The 17,016-nt window shown below is 42.6% G+C and overlaps 8 protein-coding genes across 8 annotated transcripts; 3 read left to right on the top strand and 5 right to left on the bottom strand.

Moving 5' to 3' along the window:
* Positions 1 to 1,804: 1,804 nt before the first annotated feature.
* Positions 1,805 to 2,270, top strand: V2V93DRAFT_357269 (uncharacterized protein; the record flags this gene model as incomplete). Its single annotated transcript, XM_066908025.1, has 2 exons — positions 1,805 to 2,013; positions 2,078 to 2,270. The coding sequence occupies 2 exons, from the start codon at positions 1,805 to 1,807 to the stop codon at positions 2,268 to 2,270; spliced, it is 402 nt and encodes a 133-aa protein (XP_066767342.1).
* Positions 2,271 to 5,258: 2,988 nt separating this feature from the next.
* Positions 5,259 to 6,231, bottom strand: V2V93DRAFT_365280 (uncharacterized protein). The gene is made up of 2 exons (XM_066909046.1): positions 5,675 to 6,231; positions 5,259 to 5,567 (listed from the first exon to the last, which is right to left on the bottom strand). Exons 1-2 carry the CDS (start codon positions 6,047 to 6,049, stop codon positions 5,487 to 5,489), a joined length of 456 nt encoding a protein of 151 aa, XP_066767341.1. The 5' UTR covers positions 6,050 to 6,231; the 3' UTR covers positions 5,259 to 5,486.
* Positions 6,232 to 6,461: 230 nt separating this feature from the next.
* Positions 6,462 to 7,945, bottom strand: V2V93DRAFT_390181 (pyridoxal phosphate-dependent transferase; the record flags this gene model as incomplete). Its single annotated transcript, XM_066912390.1, has 3 exons — positions 6,462 to 7,575; positions 7,648 to 7,769; positions 7,832 to 7,945. 3 exons carry the CDS (start codon positions 7,943 to 7,945, stop codon positions 6,462 to 6,464), a joined length of 1,350 nt encoding a protein of 449 aa, XP_066767340.1.
* Positions 7,946 to 8,183: 238 nt separating this feature from the next.
* On the top strand, positions 8,184 to 9,200 carry V2V93DRAFT_365278 (uncharacterized protein). The gene is made up of 2 exons (XM_066909045.1): positions 8,184 to 8,316; positions 8,559 to 9,200. The coding sequence occupies exons 1-2, from the start codon at positions 8,205 to 8,207 to the stop codon at positions 8,927 to 8,929; spliced, it is 483 nt and encodes a 160-aa protein (XP_066767339.1). The 5' UTR covers positions 8,184 to 8,204; the 3' UTR covers positions 8,930 to 9,200.
* Positions 9,201 to 9,680: 480 nt separating this feature from the next.
* On the top strand, positions 9,681 to 10,852 carry V2V93DRAFT_378564 (uncharacterized protein; the record flags this gene model as incomplete). Its single annotated transcript, XM_066911964.1, has 2 exons — positions 9,681 to 10,349; positions 10,442 to 10,852. 2 exons carry the CDS (start codon positions 9,681 to 9,683, stop codon positions 10,850 to 10,852), a joined length of 1,080 nt encoding a protein of 359 aa, XP_066767338.1.
* A 350-nt stretch (positions 10,853 to 11,202) lies between these two features.
* On the bottom strand, positions 11,203 to 12,754 carry V2V93DRAFT_365270 (SDR family oxidoreductase). The gene is made up of 2 exons (XM_066909044.1): positions 12,497 to 12,754; positions 11,203 to 12,428 (listed from the first exon to the last, which is right to left on the bottom strand). Exon 2 carries the CDS (start codon positions 12,326 to 12,328, stop codon positions 11,447 to 11,449), a length of 882 nt encoding a protein of 293 aa, XP_066767337.1. The 5' UTR covers positions 12,329 to 12,428; positions 12,497 to 12,754; the 3' UTR covers positions 11,203 to 11,446.
* A 683-nt stretch (positions 12,755 to 13,437) lies between these two features.
* V2V93DRAFT_357264 (SDR family oxidoreductase) lies at positions 13,438 to 14,322 on the bottom strand (the record flags this gene model as incomplete). Its single annotated transcript, XM_066908024.1, has 1 exon — positions 13,438 to 14,322. The coding sequence occupies one exon, from the start codon at positions 14,320 to 14,322 to the stop codon at positions 13,438 to 13,440; it is 885 nt and encodes a 294-aa protein (XP_066767336.1).
* Positions 14,323 to 15,315: 993 nt separating this feature from the next.
* On the bottom strand, positions 15,316 to 16,200 carry V2V93DRAFT_378561 (SDR family oxidoreductase; the record flags this gene model as incomplete). The annotated part of the gene is made up of 1 exon (XM_066911963.1): positions 15,316 to 16,200. The coding sequence occupies one exon, from the start codon at positions 16,198 to 16,200 to the stop codon at positions 15,316 to 15,318; it is 885 nt and encodes a 294-aa protein (XP_066767335.1).
* Positions 16,201 to 17,016: the final 816 nt, after the last annotated feature.

Genomic DNA, 17,016 nt, shown 5'->3' with positions numbered 1-17,016 from the left:
CTATTGTGCTGGTTTTATGCCATTAGGTGCAATAATGCGGAGGTAAACGTATAAACGAGTGACGGTTAACGGCTTACAAAGACAAGACAAGTTACATAATACTCGCTAATCAGGTGCAGATAAAACAGATACGAAGAATAAACAAGTAGCCACTCCATAAATAGATCAGTAATACAAAAAAATAGCTAAGTTATAAAAAGATGATTTCTATATTTGACTACTTTTACAATAACAGAACAGGTTAGAGATTGTGAATGTACATCGTGTCTGAGTATTCAATATTAGATGTCACCTTGGCCGTCGGCTTAATTCGCGCACTTTAAACGGTCGAGGAACTGACAGCGCGAATCTCAACAAACAAAAGCAGTCACAATTGCGAGAAAATAGTCTAATCAATGCCTGATCAGTGCGAGCGCAAGAGAGGTGTCGGGCGTTATGTTTTTCGCAATCCTACGGTTGCTTATCTATCTATTTTTACACGAGCGGGATATCCAGAATTAGACGCATGTGACGGTTGAATGATCAAAGAATCAACCCACATGCACTTCATGCAAAGTGTTTAATTCGCTTTGATGACGACTGTTAAATACTAACCAGGAGATGAATAGATTGAAGATCATGAACAAAAATATACTGCGTAGGATGTCCAATGAAGTTCAGTCTGCGAATGACACTAGGTCAGCGCTTATTAAGAATAATGCAGATTCGCAAAGCTGAGACCAATCGTCAAAACTCTTTCTCGGAATTCAGCCTAGTCCCCGAAATTTCTCTGTTCTCTACACACAATTAGAGTTTTAATTGTAAAATTTGTCAATCAGAGTTTTATTGCTTGAAATCGGTGATGTCGTATCTGGTCTGTTCTGGTTTCCAGTTTTATTTTTCTCGTTCGTATTCTGCGTTCGACGCATTACTTAGAAGGAGCTCTCATTTCTAGTAGTCTTGCTGAGGGTCGAGTTACAAAATGACGAGTAACGAAAGGGTGATTGGATGGTAAAACATGAGAGATTGAGCAAGACGGCTGGAGATATGGACGGAAACGGTGCACGGCTGAGGAAATGTAATGAAGGAATGGCAGTGAAGGAATGGCAGCGGTCAACTTTGTCGAGGGCAAGTCACACATCTTCGCCACGGCTCTCTTTTCCGATAAATATTTTGATGAAGGCTATGAAAAGCATGAATATACAAAAAATAGAATTAAGAAACAGTAGAGAAATCAAACTAGCCAAAAACAAAAAAGAAACCAAAAAAAACGGAAACGGTCGTCCAGGAGGAAGAACAAGCCGAGAGATGATATTGAGAGTTTGCAGAATCCGAGCAAAAGCGTGAGCTGATTTACCACGAAGAACGAAGACGAGAGTCTGCGGTTCTGACTGTCCGGGCTGCATAAACACTTTGCCTGCACTAATAAACATACAGTAACAAAAACAGGCAAGTCGTCACAATCATACTACTCTATACGACGATGACTATGGGTAGTGTTTACTAGCGTTGCCATGGAAGCGCATGACGTAGGAATGTAAACAGGCCGTGATCAGCCAGCATGCCGCGGGCCAAGTGTGCGGCCTAAATTTAGCGACCTTTGTTGAGGTACCCACTGCGCGGCGTTCTCTGTCCGGATGCGGTTAGGTCAATGTTCTTATTTAAGGCGCTGGCATGCAGTGCTCGTACATTGCCGCTAGCTGAGATATCCGCCCATCTCACATATATTAAGCCCCCCTCCTCGTCCTCCTTTTTCCTCCTCATACACTCGCTTTTACCCACCTTAGTCACTCGCTACTTTGCAAACCAACCAATTTAATACACAATGAAGTTCACCGCTATTCTCTCCGCTGCCGCCCTTTTGGCCACTACCGCCTCGGCTGCCTTCACCAACGGCACTACCTCGACTCTGTACTACGATGTCACCACCACCGAGGTCGTCACTGCCTACACCACCTACTGCCCTTACCCCACTACCCTGACTGAGGGCGGCAAGACCTACACCATCACCTCGGCCACCACTCTTACCATCACGTATGTTTTACTGTTTCTATCATAACGCGTTCTAATTCGGATTTGCTGATTGACTTTTTTTTAGTGACTGCCCTTGCACTCGCACCAAGACTTACACCACCTCGACCGTCACCGTCTGCTCTTCGTCGACCCCTGCCATCGTGACCGTTTCGTCGACCACCCCTGCTGTCTCCACCTTCACCGGTGCTGCTAACAAGGCCCAGGTCGCCGGTGGTGCCGTTGCCGGTGTTGTCGCCATGGCTGCTTACCTTTTGTAAGCGGTTTGGCGCCTGACAAATCCTTGCTGTGGTAGATGTGCAGCAGTGATTGGATTTGGGGGGTTTGATTTGTTTCTGATCTTTGGCTCTTGGTTTTCTTTTAAGCGTTGCACGCGTTTTTTTAGATATACAAAGTGGTTAGAGAATAGTGATCAATTGAATTTCTCTATTTAATATACTGTTGGATGTTTTTTTTAATAAAATTATTTTAATTGTGGATTTGGGTAATTTTTTTTGTGCCATTGTGATATCCTATTTGGCTAGCTTTTGGAGCGATTGCAGTGTACAGTATGAATAATAATTTTTTACGCTTGTAATCAGATATCTGGCAGCCTGGTTTGTGATAATAGAATAGTGAAGAAAGGAATTGCTTTGATCTGCGAATGAATGATATGAAAGTTGTAGATAAGAAGAGTAGAATGAGCGAACATTCTTGAGTGTTCGGAACGGGCAATAGACTACTCTTATGCGGCCGGAATGTGATTTAGAGTTTCTCGTGTGCGGAACTGGTTCCTGAGTCTATTTTCTGACCTCTGATAAGTGTGCAGTTGATTAGCAGAGACGAACCTGATTGTCCGTCTAATTTACTCTCATAGTATATATATCTTAATGCCGTTCTGCCGTTTGAGTGCATCAGACATGACGCTGCGGACGTCAATTGAGAAGCACACCATGGCTGAATCGAATGTAGATAAGGTTTAAGAGTGTGTATTATGATTGGCCGGGAATAGAATGAGCATTGGCGGATACAGTACAGCGACTTTGAGTTTTTCCGAAAATGGAATGAGACGGTCGAGAGAGAAAAAAGAGCGAACGGGCGAGCCGACGGAGTGATGGCGCCCGTCTTTATTTGGCTGTTCGACCAGCCGCCTGTCAGCGAATGCACTGTACGCATTGGTAGATTATAGCTTGCTTTGTTTTGAAAAATGGCTGGATGAGTAGATTATCTTTTTTTCCTCTTACTTAGACTAGCGAATAGAAAGAGATCAAGCAGTGATGAAACGCAGCTCGTCACAAATTGTGAGCTCGTTCACAGACTAAGCTAAAAATGAAAAAAACCTAAAAAAATTAAAAAATTAAATATTGTCAAAGAAAAAGAGTACTACGGAGTCTGGCCATTGTACTATTTCGGGCAGACTGGAGATTAGCGTACTGCCTAATTTGGATTAGTACTGCTTGCTCGGTTATTTTTAGAGTGTTTAGTGAACTTTCTGCTACAACTTGCGATCGCCGTAGGCTAACACAAAAATATCGGACTGGGTTATGTCTTGTGATCGTTGTGATTATACTAATATTTAAAAATTGTTATTTATCGTTGATATTGCTGTGATTATAGTATCTATATCTCGAGAGGAATGGCACTGACAGTATAGTACAGAGTAGTATTGTGCTATAGGCCGGGCAATAGGAGCCAGACAGTAAGTAGTATCTGCGATAGTAAGTGCTCCACTTTCTACGAGCAGATAGTTACTTCACTGGCGGTGTCTGTAATGCGCATGATTGTTGTATGACAGTGACTCACTGATTCATTCAGCGAGCCAGACCATTCTATTTCGAATCTTTTTTTCCAATCGATCACTTTATTATTAGCTTGATGATGGTGATAAAAGATGAGCAATAGAATATGCTGTCGTGCTCCATTTACCTACTAACCAGAAGCCCTCTGAGGTCTTATCACCAAAACAAACAAACAAGTAGAAAAAAAAAGAAAACCAAAATGATCTGCAGAATAGCAACATCAGAATATTCAGTGACAAGCGCTAGAGAGAACAACAAACAAGAAAGCCTCTCGTTTGGGAATAAGCGTTGCTGGTTTTCCTCTTTTGAACTAGACAGTGCTGTAATTTTTGGCCTCAGTGTACCCATATTTCTGTTTCTGTCGTCAACGGTTTGGATTTTTCATTTTGAACTTTGAACTTTGACCTTGACTTTTGTATTTGTAATAATATGTGCATGCTCACCTTCACTCATTCACTCTCTCCTATTATCTCTCCCTATTCTCATTCTCGTACTAAACTATAGTGCTGCTCGATTTCTGTAATTCGCTATTTAGAACGGCATCTCTAGTGTATCGTGACTTGAATAAGCAAATTTAGAGTCTTGTTTTTCGAATTCGCAGCCTATTTCGTACATTTATAGATCCGGTAAGTCTGGGGATTCGTTTCAGTTGCTAATTAGACACCTGTAAGCAAGCCACCAGCAAAGCACATCACTTCACATCATAGCCCAGTATTTTGATTCAACCATAGATAATCGTAGCAAGCTTGTCATACAGACATTAGGTAATTGTGCGTCAAGGAAATTAGTTCTTGTTAAATAGCTGCGGAATTGAGGCCTCTTCATCAATGTATTATTTACCTGCGCTATCTATCATAACATGTCATCATCCATGCATAATTATCAAGCCCGCTGGATCGTCATTTATTGTCTAAGATCGCACTGTTACTCCAACACGCGATCGAAACTAATTCATTTGCGTCGATTATTTTCAGCTCTTAGCACGCTGCCGCCGCAATATAATTTTAAAAAAGGCTATAGCCCAGCATCGACTGATCATCAAGACTTATGACATACATGCAAACCACATCTCAAGAGAGTATGTAGACAGAGAAAAACGTCGTCACGTGATTACTCTAAGAGCTAAGAGATACTTAAATTTTTATTTTTCAAAAAATTGGTTCTGTAGTGTAGCTGGTTATCACTGCGGATTCTGATTTTATATCGAGATATTTCCGCCAACCCCGGTTCGAATCCGGGCAGGACCTAACATTTATATAAATTTTCGTATTTTTGCGTGAAACAATCCTAGTCAAGAATGAGAATGTGAGATTCTATTGAATTTTTTTTTTTTGAGTGTATTCTGAGCTTCACTTTGTGGGTGAGGTAGACGGGTGGTGGCGCTGATTTTGAAACGATGACATCTAACGATATCTAAAGACTAGGTTGTTCTCGAATTAGGAACATTATGTAATTACAATGTTATTATATATGCATATAGATATATTTAATGATCATCTCTGAATGCTCTAGGTATTCGATTAGATGAGAAATAGATTGAAATGGTTAATCTATATGAAGACTGCTGATAATCGGAACAGAGTTCTTTGAAATGGTTTCATATATCTCTAAGATGCAAGAACTAATGAAACTGTTACACGATTATTCTAATACCATTCAGAGTTTCGATATATTATCTATATCATTAAAAAATAGCAACTAAAAATCAGTAACACGGCCATTAAAGCTATAATCTCCATGTTTTAGTGGATCCTGCTTTGGTCCACCGATCTCTCCCGTCTATTCCGAAAAAAAATTAACGTCCAGGTTAGCTCATTGTTTCAAATTCAAATTCAATAAAAAATAAAAAAAAAATAATAATAAGCAGAACGAGATGGGTAATGTACCTTTGGATTAACATCACCTTCAAATTCAGGAATCGTACGTCCGACATAATCAGCATGCTTCGTATTCATAGCTCTCAATCTCGCCAGACTTTCCTGTTCAACACTCGGACTCTCAACTTCTTTCCCTTCCATAACAGCTGTAAGAGTTTCGATATCTACTTCAATCTCCGGTTCTTCGGCATCGAGAGTAAATGGTGCGTTAGCTTTCTTTAGTAAGCGCTCAAACTCTTCTTGTTCATCTTCGGGAAGTCGTGGCGGTGCTGGACGAGGTTTAGAAAAATCCGCGTATAGTCTGATAGAGAGGGGGGAATTTTGAAAAGTTGTGAAACGAAGAAGAGGGCGGTGGGTGGAGATTCGTGAGATTGATCGGATCATTGTTCGCAGTGGCAACTTCTCTTCGAAATAATAAATTCCCCAGAAAATTAAAAAAAAAATATAAAAAAGGATAAATACCAAATTAAAAATTTTATAATATCTCAGTTGATTAATTCTGGGAATATCAAAATATAATAATTGATTAAAGTAGAGGCGTGCGCTGAGTATATATTATGTTGCAGATATGAGGGTGAATTATCTTGATCGACTTACACAGTTGGGAATTAGAAAAGGGCAGCCCGCCGCATGGCCAGAATGATCAGAGATCAATACATAATTCATAATCAATTCTATTCACTAATTGTAAATCTAAATCCACGTATGAATAACATTAAAATTATCATTTAGCATTCTATTTTCGCAAGTCACAAATAACAAAACTTTTTACTCTATGCTAGCTTGTCAGTAGACCTTACAAAGAGCTAAGCGACGCATCTAAAATCTGTAATCCTTCCTCAATTTCCTGCTCGCTAATAATCAACGGCGGAACAACTCGAATAGTATTCGTTCCCGCAGTGATAATTAACAATCCCTTTTCTCTAGCCGCGTTAACTGCAGGCGTAGGATCAGTGCTTAATTGTATCCCCCAAATCATTCCCGTTCCGCGGATCTCCGTGACGAGATTTGGATACTTCGCCATGAGTTTGTCAAAGCCGGCTTTGAAGATTCGAGATTTATCTTGCACCGAGCTTAAAAATTCTGGGGTGGTGAGCTTGCCAACAACATAATGTGCCACGCGGCAGGCAAGAGGATTGCCTCCAAACGTAGTTCCATGGTCGCCAATCTTAATTGCCTCAGCTACTCGTTCAGTAACCATAGTCGCGCCAATCGGCACGCCGTTTCCCAAAGCTTTAGCCATCGTCAAAATATCTGGCTGAGCTCCAGGTCCAAATGCCTCATGCGCCCACACATGTCCTGAGCGTCCTAATCCTGATTGAATTTCGTCAAAGATGAGAAGTGCGCCTACTTCGTCGCACTTCTGTCGCAGGGCAACCATGAATTCTTTCGATGCTGTGTACACTCCGCCCTCGCCTTGAATAGGCTCAATAATCACAGCACAAGTCTTGTCGCTAATAAGCGAATCCACGCTATCAATGTCGTTATAAGTCGCATATTTAAACCCAGGAACCATAGGCTTAAAGGGTTTCTGATATTTTTCATTGGGTGTCGCAGTCAGACTTCCAAAAGTTCGTCCGTGAAACGAATGATAGAAAGAAATGATCTCGAATTTTTCCTCACTAGCATTCTTAGCCGCATATTTGCCAAACTTGCGCGCGAATTTCAAAGCGGCCTCATTAGCTTCAGTTCCTGAATTTGCGAAAAATACTCGCGATGCCTGCGTCATGCCTTTGGTGGCTAATGTCCGGTCGACGAGCAATTTTGCGAGAGGACCAGACCACTCATTGTAGTAAAGATTTGAGGTGTGAATGACTGTCATTGCTTGGTCGAAGAGGATCTTTGCAATTTCGATATCGCCATGGCCGAGCGCGTTGACAGCAATGCCGGCAGTGAAATCCAGGTATTTCCTAAAAAAATAGTCAGCACCTTGATCTAACTCAAGAGAGATCCTGCATCAAGCAAATGAAAGAAATGTTTACTTTTCGTTATAATCATACAGATAGCAACCTTTGCCCTTGTACAGGACCATCTCGGGTCGGGCATAGGTAGTAAGACTGTGCGGATCCGTTTCACGAATGTATTTCAATGTCGCGTCCTGTACCTAAAAGAATGTCAGTTGCTGCATCAGCAGCAAAATGCCTAAAGGAGAAAGGAGTGACATACCTCGGCAGGCTGAGAGGACCCGTGGCGGATAGCTGAGCGAAATCGGAGTGCTTGGGAGCAGTAAGGCGGATGCAATGACGCCCGGCGCGCTGCGGCACGGATTGCTGACGACATGACTCTATTTTTATTAGAAGTGATTGCTTTTTGTAGATAGTGACAGATATAGAGATCCAAGGATGGTTATTGTAGTTACATATATATATTTAAAACGAAAAAATTGCTTGAATGACTGCAACTAACAGAATTCAATATGAGCCGCATTGATGACTCTTGGTTTGTGTAATTAATGACTAATGAACAGAACTCCTATATTGGATCAGTTTATATCTCGTAGGAAGTGCAGCGTAAACGTGTGTAATTCGCAGTCTTCGTCATGGCTTTGGGTGAAAAAACTAAACTACCGATCGCACTTACATTAGTTATTTTTATTAATATCGTGATCAGTGTTGTGCCTATGACCCGGCCAGAGTTTCTGATTGATAACGGTAGGATAATACACTTGCCATTATTAGAAATATAAAATCTTAGAAGAGTTTGCATTGCCGCTCTAGCGATGGTTTGATAATGTTAGAGTTGTCTTAAGCAGAATTCGCCTATTATGTCTGAGATATGATATCCGCCGTGGATTGATAAGGCAGCAGTAATCCACTTTGGCAAAGCATTCATGGCAGCGCCGAGGATTTTCTTGTGAGAACCTTTCATATCAGTAACTAACAAAGATCTATAGTATATTCTATGATCAACATTGTCAAATCACTGGTATTCGGCTCAAAGTATCAGTATGGAAACTATGGGTGCAATACAAAGTGTTATGAGCTACCCGATGCATCTGATATAGTATACTGTCTTTACAGATATACAAAAGACAGAAGCAACTGTGAGACACAGGACAGCACAATCATACAAATCAAAGAGGATCTACAGATAATTACACCAGACAAGATAAACGATGAAGGAATTGGAGGATGTACAAGTCTGCTCGATACTAGTACCTCGGTTATATATATTAAGTGGATCATCGCTGGTCATGGCGTTGCGCTTTCAGATATATATTGCGAGGCAGTTGAAGGGTTTGACACGCCCGAACCGCCTTGGTAATGTTAATGATCTCTCAGCGTATTGCAATATCAGTCGATACGCACTAAGTATCGCTGTTGAGTCTTTGATACAACAGTCTCGGTTTTAGCCACGAATGATATAAACTCTTACAAAAATTACAAAAAAACAAAGAGGCCGCGCAATAGTAGCCTTTCTTTTCATGTAAGCCTTCAGACGTCGCAGTCGTCTCGGATCATGGATGAGTAAACTTTCATATACGGTTGAGCAGTAATCAGTGGTGACTATCATAAGCTAAATACATTTGACTTCCGTACACCTGTGGGTTGATGATAATCTTGGTCGCGACTCCTTGCTTCGATGTGACGGGATAATACTCGTTAGCTGGGATCGGCCCCTGTCATGCTCAACCGCACCTTTCTCTCGGATTCTTTTGGATTCTCCTGCAATATTCAATGCTACTCAGTTTATTACACTTATCTTCTTTATCAGTTCGTCTGTTCTCCCTGTTTCTGGATAATAATGGCGCGTGAGCGGTCTCAGGCCCGGCACGTGCGCAAACCGACTGGCACCCATCTCCTGACCCGGTTGCACTTTCTGTAAAGCTCTTGGGTCAGAAACCAGAGAGCCGGGTCCAAGGCGCAGCATAAAGGTGCCAGCGTGTCCACTTTGCTGCGGCCACGCGTCCAGCGCCCCAAATTGGGTGCCTAACTAACAGCCTACTTCCACCTTCTCTCTCCTCTTCTCTCTTCATCATCACTTTTTTTACGTCAAATCTCTGATACCTCCAGCCATGTCAGAGTCACCCGAGGACTACAGCTCTCCAGATTACTCTCTCGATGGATCTCGAAAACGTCGTGAGAGTCTTTCACTTCCTCTCCCCCCTGGCGCCCTGCCTCCGCGCAAGCGTGCAAAGACAGCTATCGAAAAGGAGCAGCGACGAGTAGAGCGAATCCTGCGTAACCGTCAAGCCGCCCAGTCTTCTCGAGAGAAGAAGCGCAAACAACTAGAAGAACTCGAGTCGATCAATCTCGATCTTCGCTCAGAAAACAGTGCCGTTTTGGATCGCTTGGCGATCGTCGAGGCCGAGAATAAGTCTCTTCGCGCGAAGTTAGATGAGCTTTCTGCGCAGTTGTCTGCTTCTAAATCGTCATCATCTACTACAGTACCACAGGAACCTCGGATAAAGACCGAGATGGCCTCGTCTGACTTTATATCCACCGATAAAGCCTCTGTCTTTGATTCGCCTTCCTCATCCTCTCTTTCGTCGTTCTCTCCAGCCTCTGGTTTACTTTTTGATTCGTACAGCACATCTCCTGAAGACTCGTCTGATATCCCTGCCACTCCTGACGCCCTCGATGTGATGGCCTTCAAATCGATGCATCATCCCGCAGCGGTGATGTCACTCCTTGACCTGCAGCGTCATTTGAAGAACCAACCACTCATCTGGGGCCCCTGGATGGTAAAGCTCGCGAGCACTACAGTTATGTCAGCAATGATTCTCTTCCACATATGCTCTTTGACGTTTTGCCAAATGCAACTATCTTTTCCGAGTCCACTACCTTTGACAGCTCGGTGAACTCGAATCAGTCTCATCTTTTCGACTGGGACGCCGTCCTCGACTCGAAGGATGAGACTGGAACTCAGACTACTGGCTCCGCCGACGACAGCGACATCATCTCTGAAAATTTTTTATCCGAACTAGCTTCACCAAAACAAATCACCGCCACCACCGTCGATTCGACAATCTCTACCAACGTCTCAGCTCTTAGCGCAGAAAAAGACATCCAGACAATTAGCACCGCTACTCTGACCGATGACGACAATCAGACTGAATGTCCGACTGGCTCTCCATTTCTTGTTTTCAGTGACGAGAATCTGCAGATCCAGACAGATGGCGCTCGCCTTGATGGCTGTAGCGACTGGTCTGGGATCGCAATGGGGATTGCCGGCTCGTTTGACTAACTTTCTTGTTATCTGTCGCCTGTCAGGAGAACCTGCAAGTTTGTCTTCATTGTTTTATTTTTGAATGTTACAAGGGTTTTTTATTTGAGTCTTAGGTGGAAGGAAAGGATTGATAGTAGGGCATGGTATTCTGTTCCCGAAGGGATAATTTGTGTATTGAGATATGGAGATGATAAGTTCTGATCGTTGGCTGTATATTTGAAAGCTGATGGACCTAGGGCTTTATTTTTTATTTTATTAATGATTCATGGAAAGAAAGATGGAAGGAATAAATTTGGGATTCGGATTAGGTTGTAATTAACGTACATGGAATATATATATAATTTTACTATTCAAAGAGATTTTTGGAAACGCGGTTGGATGCAAATCGACAGATGATATTATTAAGCGGTCTTATTATTACTAGTCCCTATTTTCGTATTGCGATTACAGAAATTGTGTATAAAAGGGTCATTTTACCTTAGTCATGAGTTATAAGTAGCCCCTGAGAATGATAAACGAGACGAGATGGATAACAGACAGAGTTAATGATTAGAAAAAAACACCAGTCAATAGTATACATATCCTAAATGCAATGCAGCATACTTTTGAACCTCAATAATACTTGCCAATATTGGCAATGATCCCATCCCCTTTAGGGGTCCAGCCTAATTCTTTCTGTGTAATCTCACTAGAAGCCACGAAGTTGAACCCGGCAAATCCAGCAAGCCCGCCATAATATCCGCCGGCCTCTTCTCTAGGAATCGATTTTACTTCAAGCTTATATTTTTTACCGATCGCGGTTGCGATCTCGTGAAATTCGATACCTTGCTCGGCTATAGCGTGGTAAACAGAACCTGGAGTACCTTTTTCGAGAGCAAGAACGAATACCAGTGCCGCGTCGTTTACTTCGACTGCCGGCCAACGATTGGAGCCAGTTCCAGAGTAGGCAGCGATTTTTTTTTCCTTGGCAATCTTGCATAAGGATGGTAAAAGATTTTGGTCATTTTCGCCGTGAACGACAGGAACTCTGACTATACTTGAACGTACGCCATCGGCGGCGGACTTCAGGACTAGATTCTCAGCTGGCCCACGACCCGGAGAATTCACAACTTGAGCTCGATCGGTTTCTGTAATAACCTTTCTTGGATCAGCGACTAAGGGCGTGGACGTAGATACAAAAGGTTTACTTGTTCCTTTCAAAACTTCAGTCATTGTCTTGATCGCCGCGACATCAAGAGCAATATTCTCCTCGAATTTTGAAAAATCATGAACGAATGCAGTGTGGATAACACCATCAGCTGCCAGTGCACCGGCCTTGAGACTTTCAAGATCAGTGAGTGAGCCTGTATGGATGGTTACTCCGGGTTTCGATTCTATGGTGGCTGCCTTTGCGGGGTTGCGAACGAGAGCAAGAACAGTGTGGCCTCTAGAAAGAAGAACATTAACAATTCTTGAGCCGATAAAGCCCGTTGCACCGGTAACAAAAACGTGCATATTGTCTGTGAAATCGACAAAGAGATTGGCAAAGGGAGAAATGTATGGGTGATGGTAGAATAGGACAACGGATGTAGTCTCTTTTTAAATTCTCTACTCACTGGCTCGTAAAGATTTAGTCACGTCATCAGACAGATTAACTATCATGCAGATGATTGCAAGTCTTACCCTTTGTATTAGCAAATACCTATCTCGCACAAAAGAGATAGATGTGCAATTGTTCTTATACGTTAGTAGAGTCGGAGACAGTATGACGTCGTTATGCCAAAGTTTAATAGATGGCAATGAGCAAGGCAATAAATTGAGATGAACGACCGTATTTTAAATATTGAATAAAAACTGATTTGTGCATATAAAATAAATAGTTACTAACTCTTTGCAAAACCCGAGTATTAATACGGCGTGTTGTGTTGTGCAATTGCTGACATGGGAGTGATGATTGTTCCGACCGATATCGCTGACATAGTCGTTTCACCCGCAACCTCACTTCATATTTGACACGTATCCGAGCAATAGATAAGCATAGACTGTATAATTTTCAAATTCCAGAGGCATATATCAAGCTGTCTGGTATCTAAGGAATTAGTCAATTTCGTCGTATACTGGGTTACCTACTCTGCCGAACTGATATTGATCCTGGAAGCTGACAGAGTACGCGTATAGATTGCTTTCCGATTGTATCCTGGAAATAGCGCTTGCAACGCCAACCACAAAATAATTTGCAACACCTCGCACCTTTTGAAGCTAACCGCTTTACTTATGGTCTGGCAAGAATTTCCGCAAGACTAGCCTACATCTGCCTGCAGACACTGCCAGTCCTCCGGCATTTGTTTTAGAACTCCCTGACAACTACGAGGACTCTACTCTGCCAGCGCGTTGACCAAATGTATAAAGCAACACAGGCTGTTCAGCCGTCCACTGCAGTTTAGTAACCACTGATGAAGCGTCGTCGGCGTCCTTGTGCCGTCAACTGTCCAAATCCGGTTTGGGCAACTTAACAAGAAACACGACCGGATTAGCGCGTGTTGACTGCCACGACGACATAAAAAGATTGAGTATTAAAATTAACAGAATAAATTATCGAAGTCAATTCAACAGACTTGCTGCCTTCAGGAATAATAAAGACCGATTTCAGAAACCATTCCATCCCCTTTTGGAGTCCAACCTAGCTGCTTCTGAGTAATTTCGCTGGAGGCCATGAAGTTGAACCCGGCAAATGCAGCAAACCAGCCATAGTATTCGCCCGCCTCTTCTTTAGGAATTGATTTTACTTCAAGACCAACTTTCTTGGCAATTGCGCTTGCGATCTCGCGGAATTCAATACCTTGCTCGCCTATAGCATGGTAAACAGAACCCGGAGTACCTTTCTCGAGAGCAAGAACGTATAACAGTGCCGCGTCATTTACTTCGACCGACGGCCAATGATTTGTACCGGATTCAATATATCCAACATAGTTTTTTTGCTTAGCAAGATTCATCAAGATTGTTAAAAAACCAGGATCATTTTCACCATGGACGATAGGCAGTCTGACGACACTGGAACGTATACCGTCGTCAGAGCTCTTTAGAACAAAGGTCTCTGCTGGACCACGAGTTGGCATATCCATAACTTTAGCAGGATCAATTTCTATAATAACTTTATCTTGACCGGCAAGCAATGGTGAAGAAGTGGAAACAAAAGGTTTATTTGTTCCTTTCAGAACTCCAACCATTGCCTTGATTGCTTCAAGATCAATAGCTATATTCGCCGCATACTGTGTGAAATCATGCACGAATGCAGTGTGAATGACACCATCAGCTGCCAGTGCACCGGCCTTGAGACTTTCAATATCAGTGAGTGAGCCTGTATGGATGGTCACTCCGGGTTTCGATGCTATGACGGCTGCCTTTGCGGGGTTGCGAGCGAGAGCAAGAACAGTGTGGCCTCTAGAAAGAAGGATGTTGACAATTCTTGAACCGACAAAGCCGGTTGCACCAGTGACAAAGACGTGCATATTGCCTATGAAATCGACAAAGAAATGTGAGATACAAGTAGTTGTTCAATAGTAGTGGTAGACGATCGGTGGCCATGCCATTTAAATCTTCGAGTCTGTAATTGACCTGCGTAAACAGAGTTAGCTCGACAGACTTTTGGCGCCGTCAGCAACGTTAACTTAGCAAATCTCCGCATATATCAAGCTATCTACGGAGGTAATTCACGGCGTTAACTTAGATGCGCTTCGCTTAACTTTTGGGACGCGGAGTTTATTTGCCAATTGCGGTGATATGCCAAGCGACCGGAGTTTGGATATACCACATATTATAACAGGACACCGTGTTTCGAAGCAACGACTGCATCAGTAAATCGGGTATTAGAAGTAAGAATTGTATAAATATGCGTCAGAATCCAAGTATTTGGGTAATTATTTTTTGTGCTGTGCGGTGAAAGTTGCGGAAATGTGAAGGCCCCACAATTTTTATGATACTGACTTAACCATGCGGTGTCTTATATTACGTCACTAAATAGCTTCTCCCGAGCTTGAGAAAATGATTGAATATCTGGAATCGCTTTTGGTGGAAATTCAGAATCGGGCCCAAACTTCGAGGTCAGCGTTGAAGTCATCATCAGCTAGTAAATATGGCGCAAGTAGCGTTAACATTTTGGGCTCGCCGGGTTCGGTTCTGCTCAATTGTTTTTCTGAATTCTGAAGCAAAGAGTATAAGACTATGACTACAAAGATCTATTCCAAAATCTAGATCGACAATCAGTCCTACAGATCTAGGTTCCGACCCAATTCCTTTTGCATGCTAGTCGTTCGGAAATCGACAATCATGCATCAAGCAAATTAGCCACTCTCCAAGATTAAGGATTAAGCTATAAGATTTCAGATTCCTGCCGATAGCAGTAACTAAGGCACAGTTGGGACCAGTCTGCCACGAATTGAAAAATTGAATATTGTAAATTCTCAACTATCAACATTTAGACTAAGCCTAGCAGCTGGATAACTTTACAAGTAATACCGAACGATATTGGAAATCATTCCGTCACCTTTTGGCGTCCAGCCTAGCTGCTTCTGAGTAATTTCGCTAGAAGCCATGAAGTTGAACCCGGCAAATGCAGCGAACCAGCCATAGTATTTGCCTGCTTCTTCTCTAGGAATCGATTTTACCTCAAGACTAAGTTTTTTGCCAATAGTGCTTGCGATCTCGAGGAATTCGATACCTTGCTCGGCTATAGCGTGGTAAACAGAACCCGGAGTACCTTTCTCGAGAGCAAGAACGTATAACAGTGCCGCGTCGTTTACTTCGACTGCCGGACAAAAATTCGTGCCATCTCCTATATATCCAACATAGTTTTTTTGCTTAGCAAGATTCACCAAGATTGTTCCAAAACCAGGATCATTTTCACCATGGACGATAGGCAGTCTGACGACACTGGAACGTATACCGTCGTCAGAGCTCTTTAGAACAAAGGTCTCTGCTGGACCGCGAGTTGGCATATCCACAACCTCAACAGGATCAGTTTCTGTAACAACTCTACCTTGGCCGGCAAGCAATGTTGCAGAAGTGGAAACAAAAGGTTTATTTGTTCCTTTCAGAACTCCAACCATTGCCTTGATTGCTTCAAGATCAATAGCTATACTCGTCGCATACTGCGTGAAATCATGCACGAATGCAGTGTGAATGACACCATCAGCTGCCAGTGCACCGGCCTTGAGACTTTCAAGATCAGTGAGTGAGCCTGTATGGATGGTCACTCCGGGTTTCGATGCTATGACGGCTGCCTTTGCGGGGTTGCGAGCGAGAGCAAGAACAGTGTGGCCTCTAGAAAGAAGGATGTCGACAATTTTTGAACCGACAAAGCCGGTTGCCCCGGTAACAAAAACATGCATTGTGTTTACAGGGACTAATTGATATTCAAAAAGCGAGCAGATGTGTGGGTAGTAATAGAAGAGCAGGATGTGAAGATTTGTGTCTGTTTTTAAGTCTTTTCCTGATCTGCATTAACATAGTCAGCAGGGCTCAAAAATAAATATATTTTAAGTCAGCAAAAGCTCGATATAGCGATATTTCGCGCGAACAGTCGAGGAATATCTGATTTATTTCGTAGCAGAAAAAGATAGGCAGACGATTGTAGGCATTATTAGGGAAAGTGTCAGCTATTCTATTCAGTAGTGTGGTGTTCCAATGTACTCTTTGATGGCCTGCTGTCCGAGTATAGACGAAAGCGGATAACCCACCACGCAGATATATAAGCGATGAAATATGTCGAGTTAAGTGAATTTTACCCAGCGGTATTTTGCCGCTGCGCTAAGAAACATGCGGATATGCGAAGACCACACACTTTATGATACTGACTTCACCATGCCTTGCCTTATATTACGTCACTTGATAGCTTCTCCCGAGCATGAGAAAAATGACTGGATATCTGTATTCATTTCTAGTAACAACCCATAATCGGGCCCAAACTTCGAGGTAAGCGTTGAAGTCATCATCAGCTAGTAAAGATGGAGTAAGTAGTGTAAACATTCTGGGCTCGTCAGGTTCGACTCTGCTCAGTATGACGAGAAAAATCTAATCTAAAATCTAGATCAGCAATCAGTTCTACACAACTGATGTCCTATTTCTAAAAAGGTATCCTACTTGGTAGATACTAAATATAAAGCGGGAGATCTTGTTTGATTCCACTTTGCGGGGGCGGGGTTAGG

The sequence above is a fragment of the Kockiozyma suomiensis genome, assembly GCF_038497685.1.
Source record: "Kockiozyma suomiensis strain NRRL Y-17356 unplaced genomic scaffold V2V93scaffold_3, whole genome shotgun sequence".
NCBI classification, from domain to species: Eukaryota; Fungi; Ascomycota; class Lipomycetes; order Lipomycetales; family Lipomycetaceae; genus Kockiozyma; species Kockiozyma suomiensis.
This window is presented reverse-complemented; position numbering and strand designations above follow the sequence as displayed.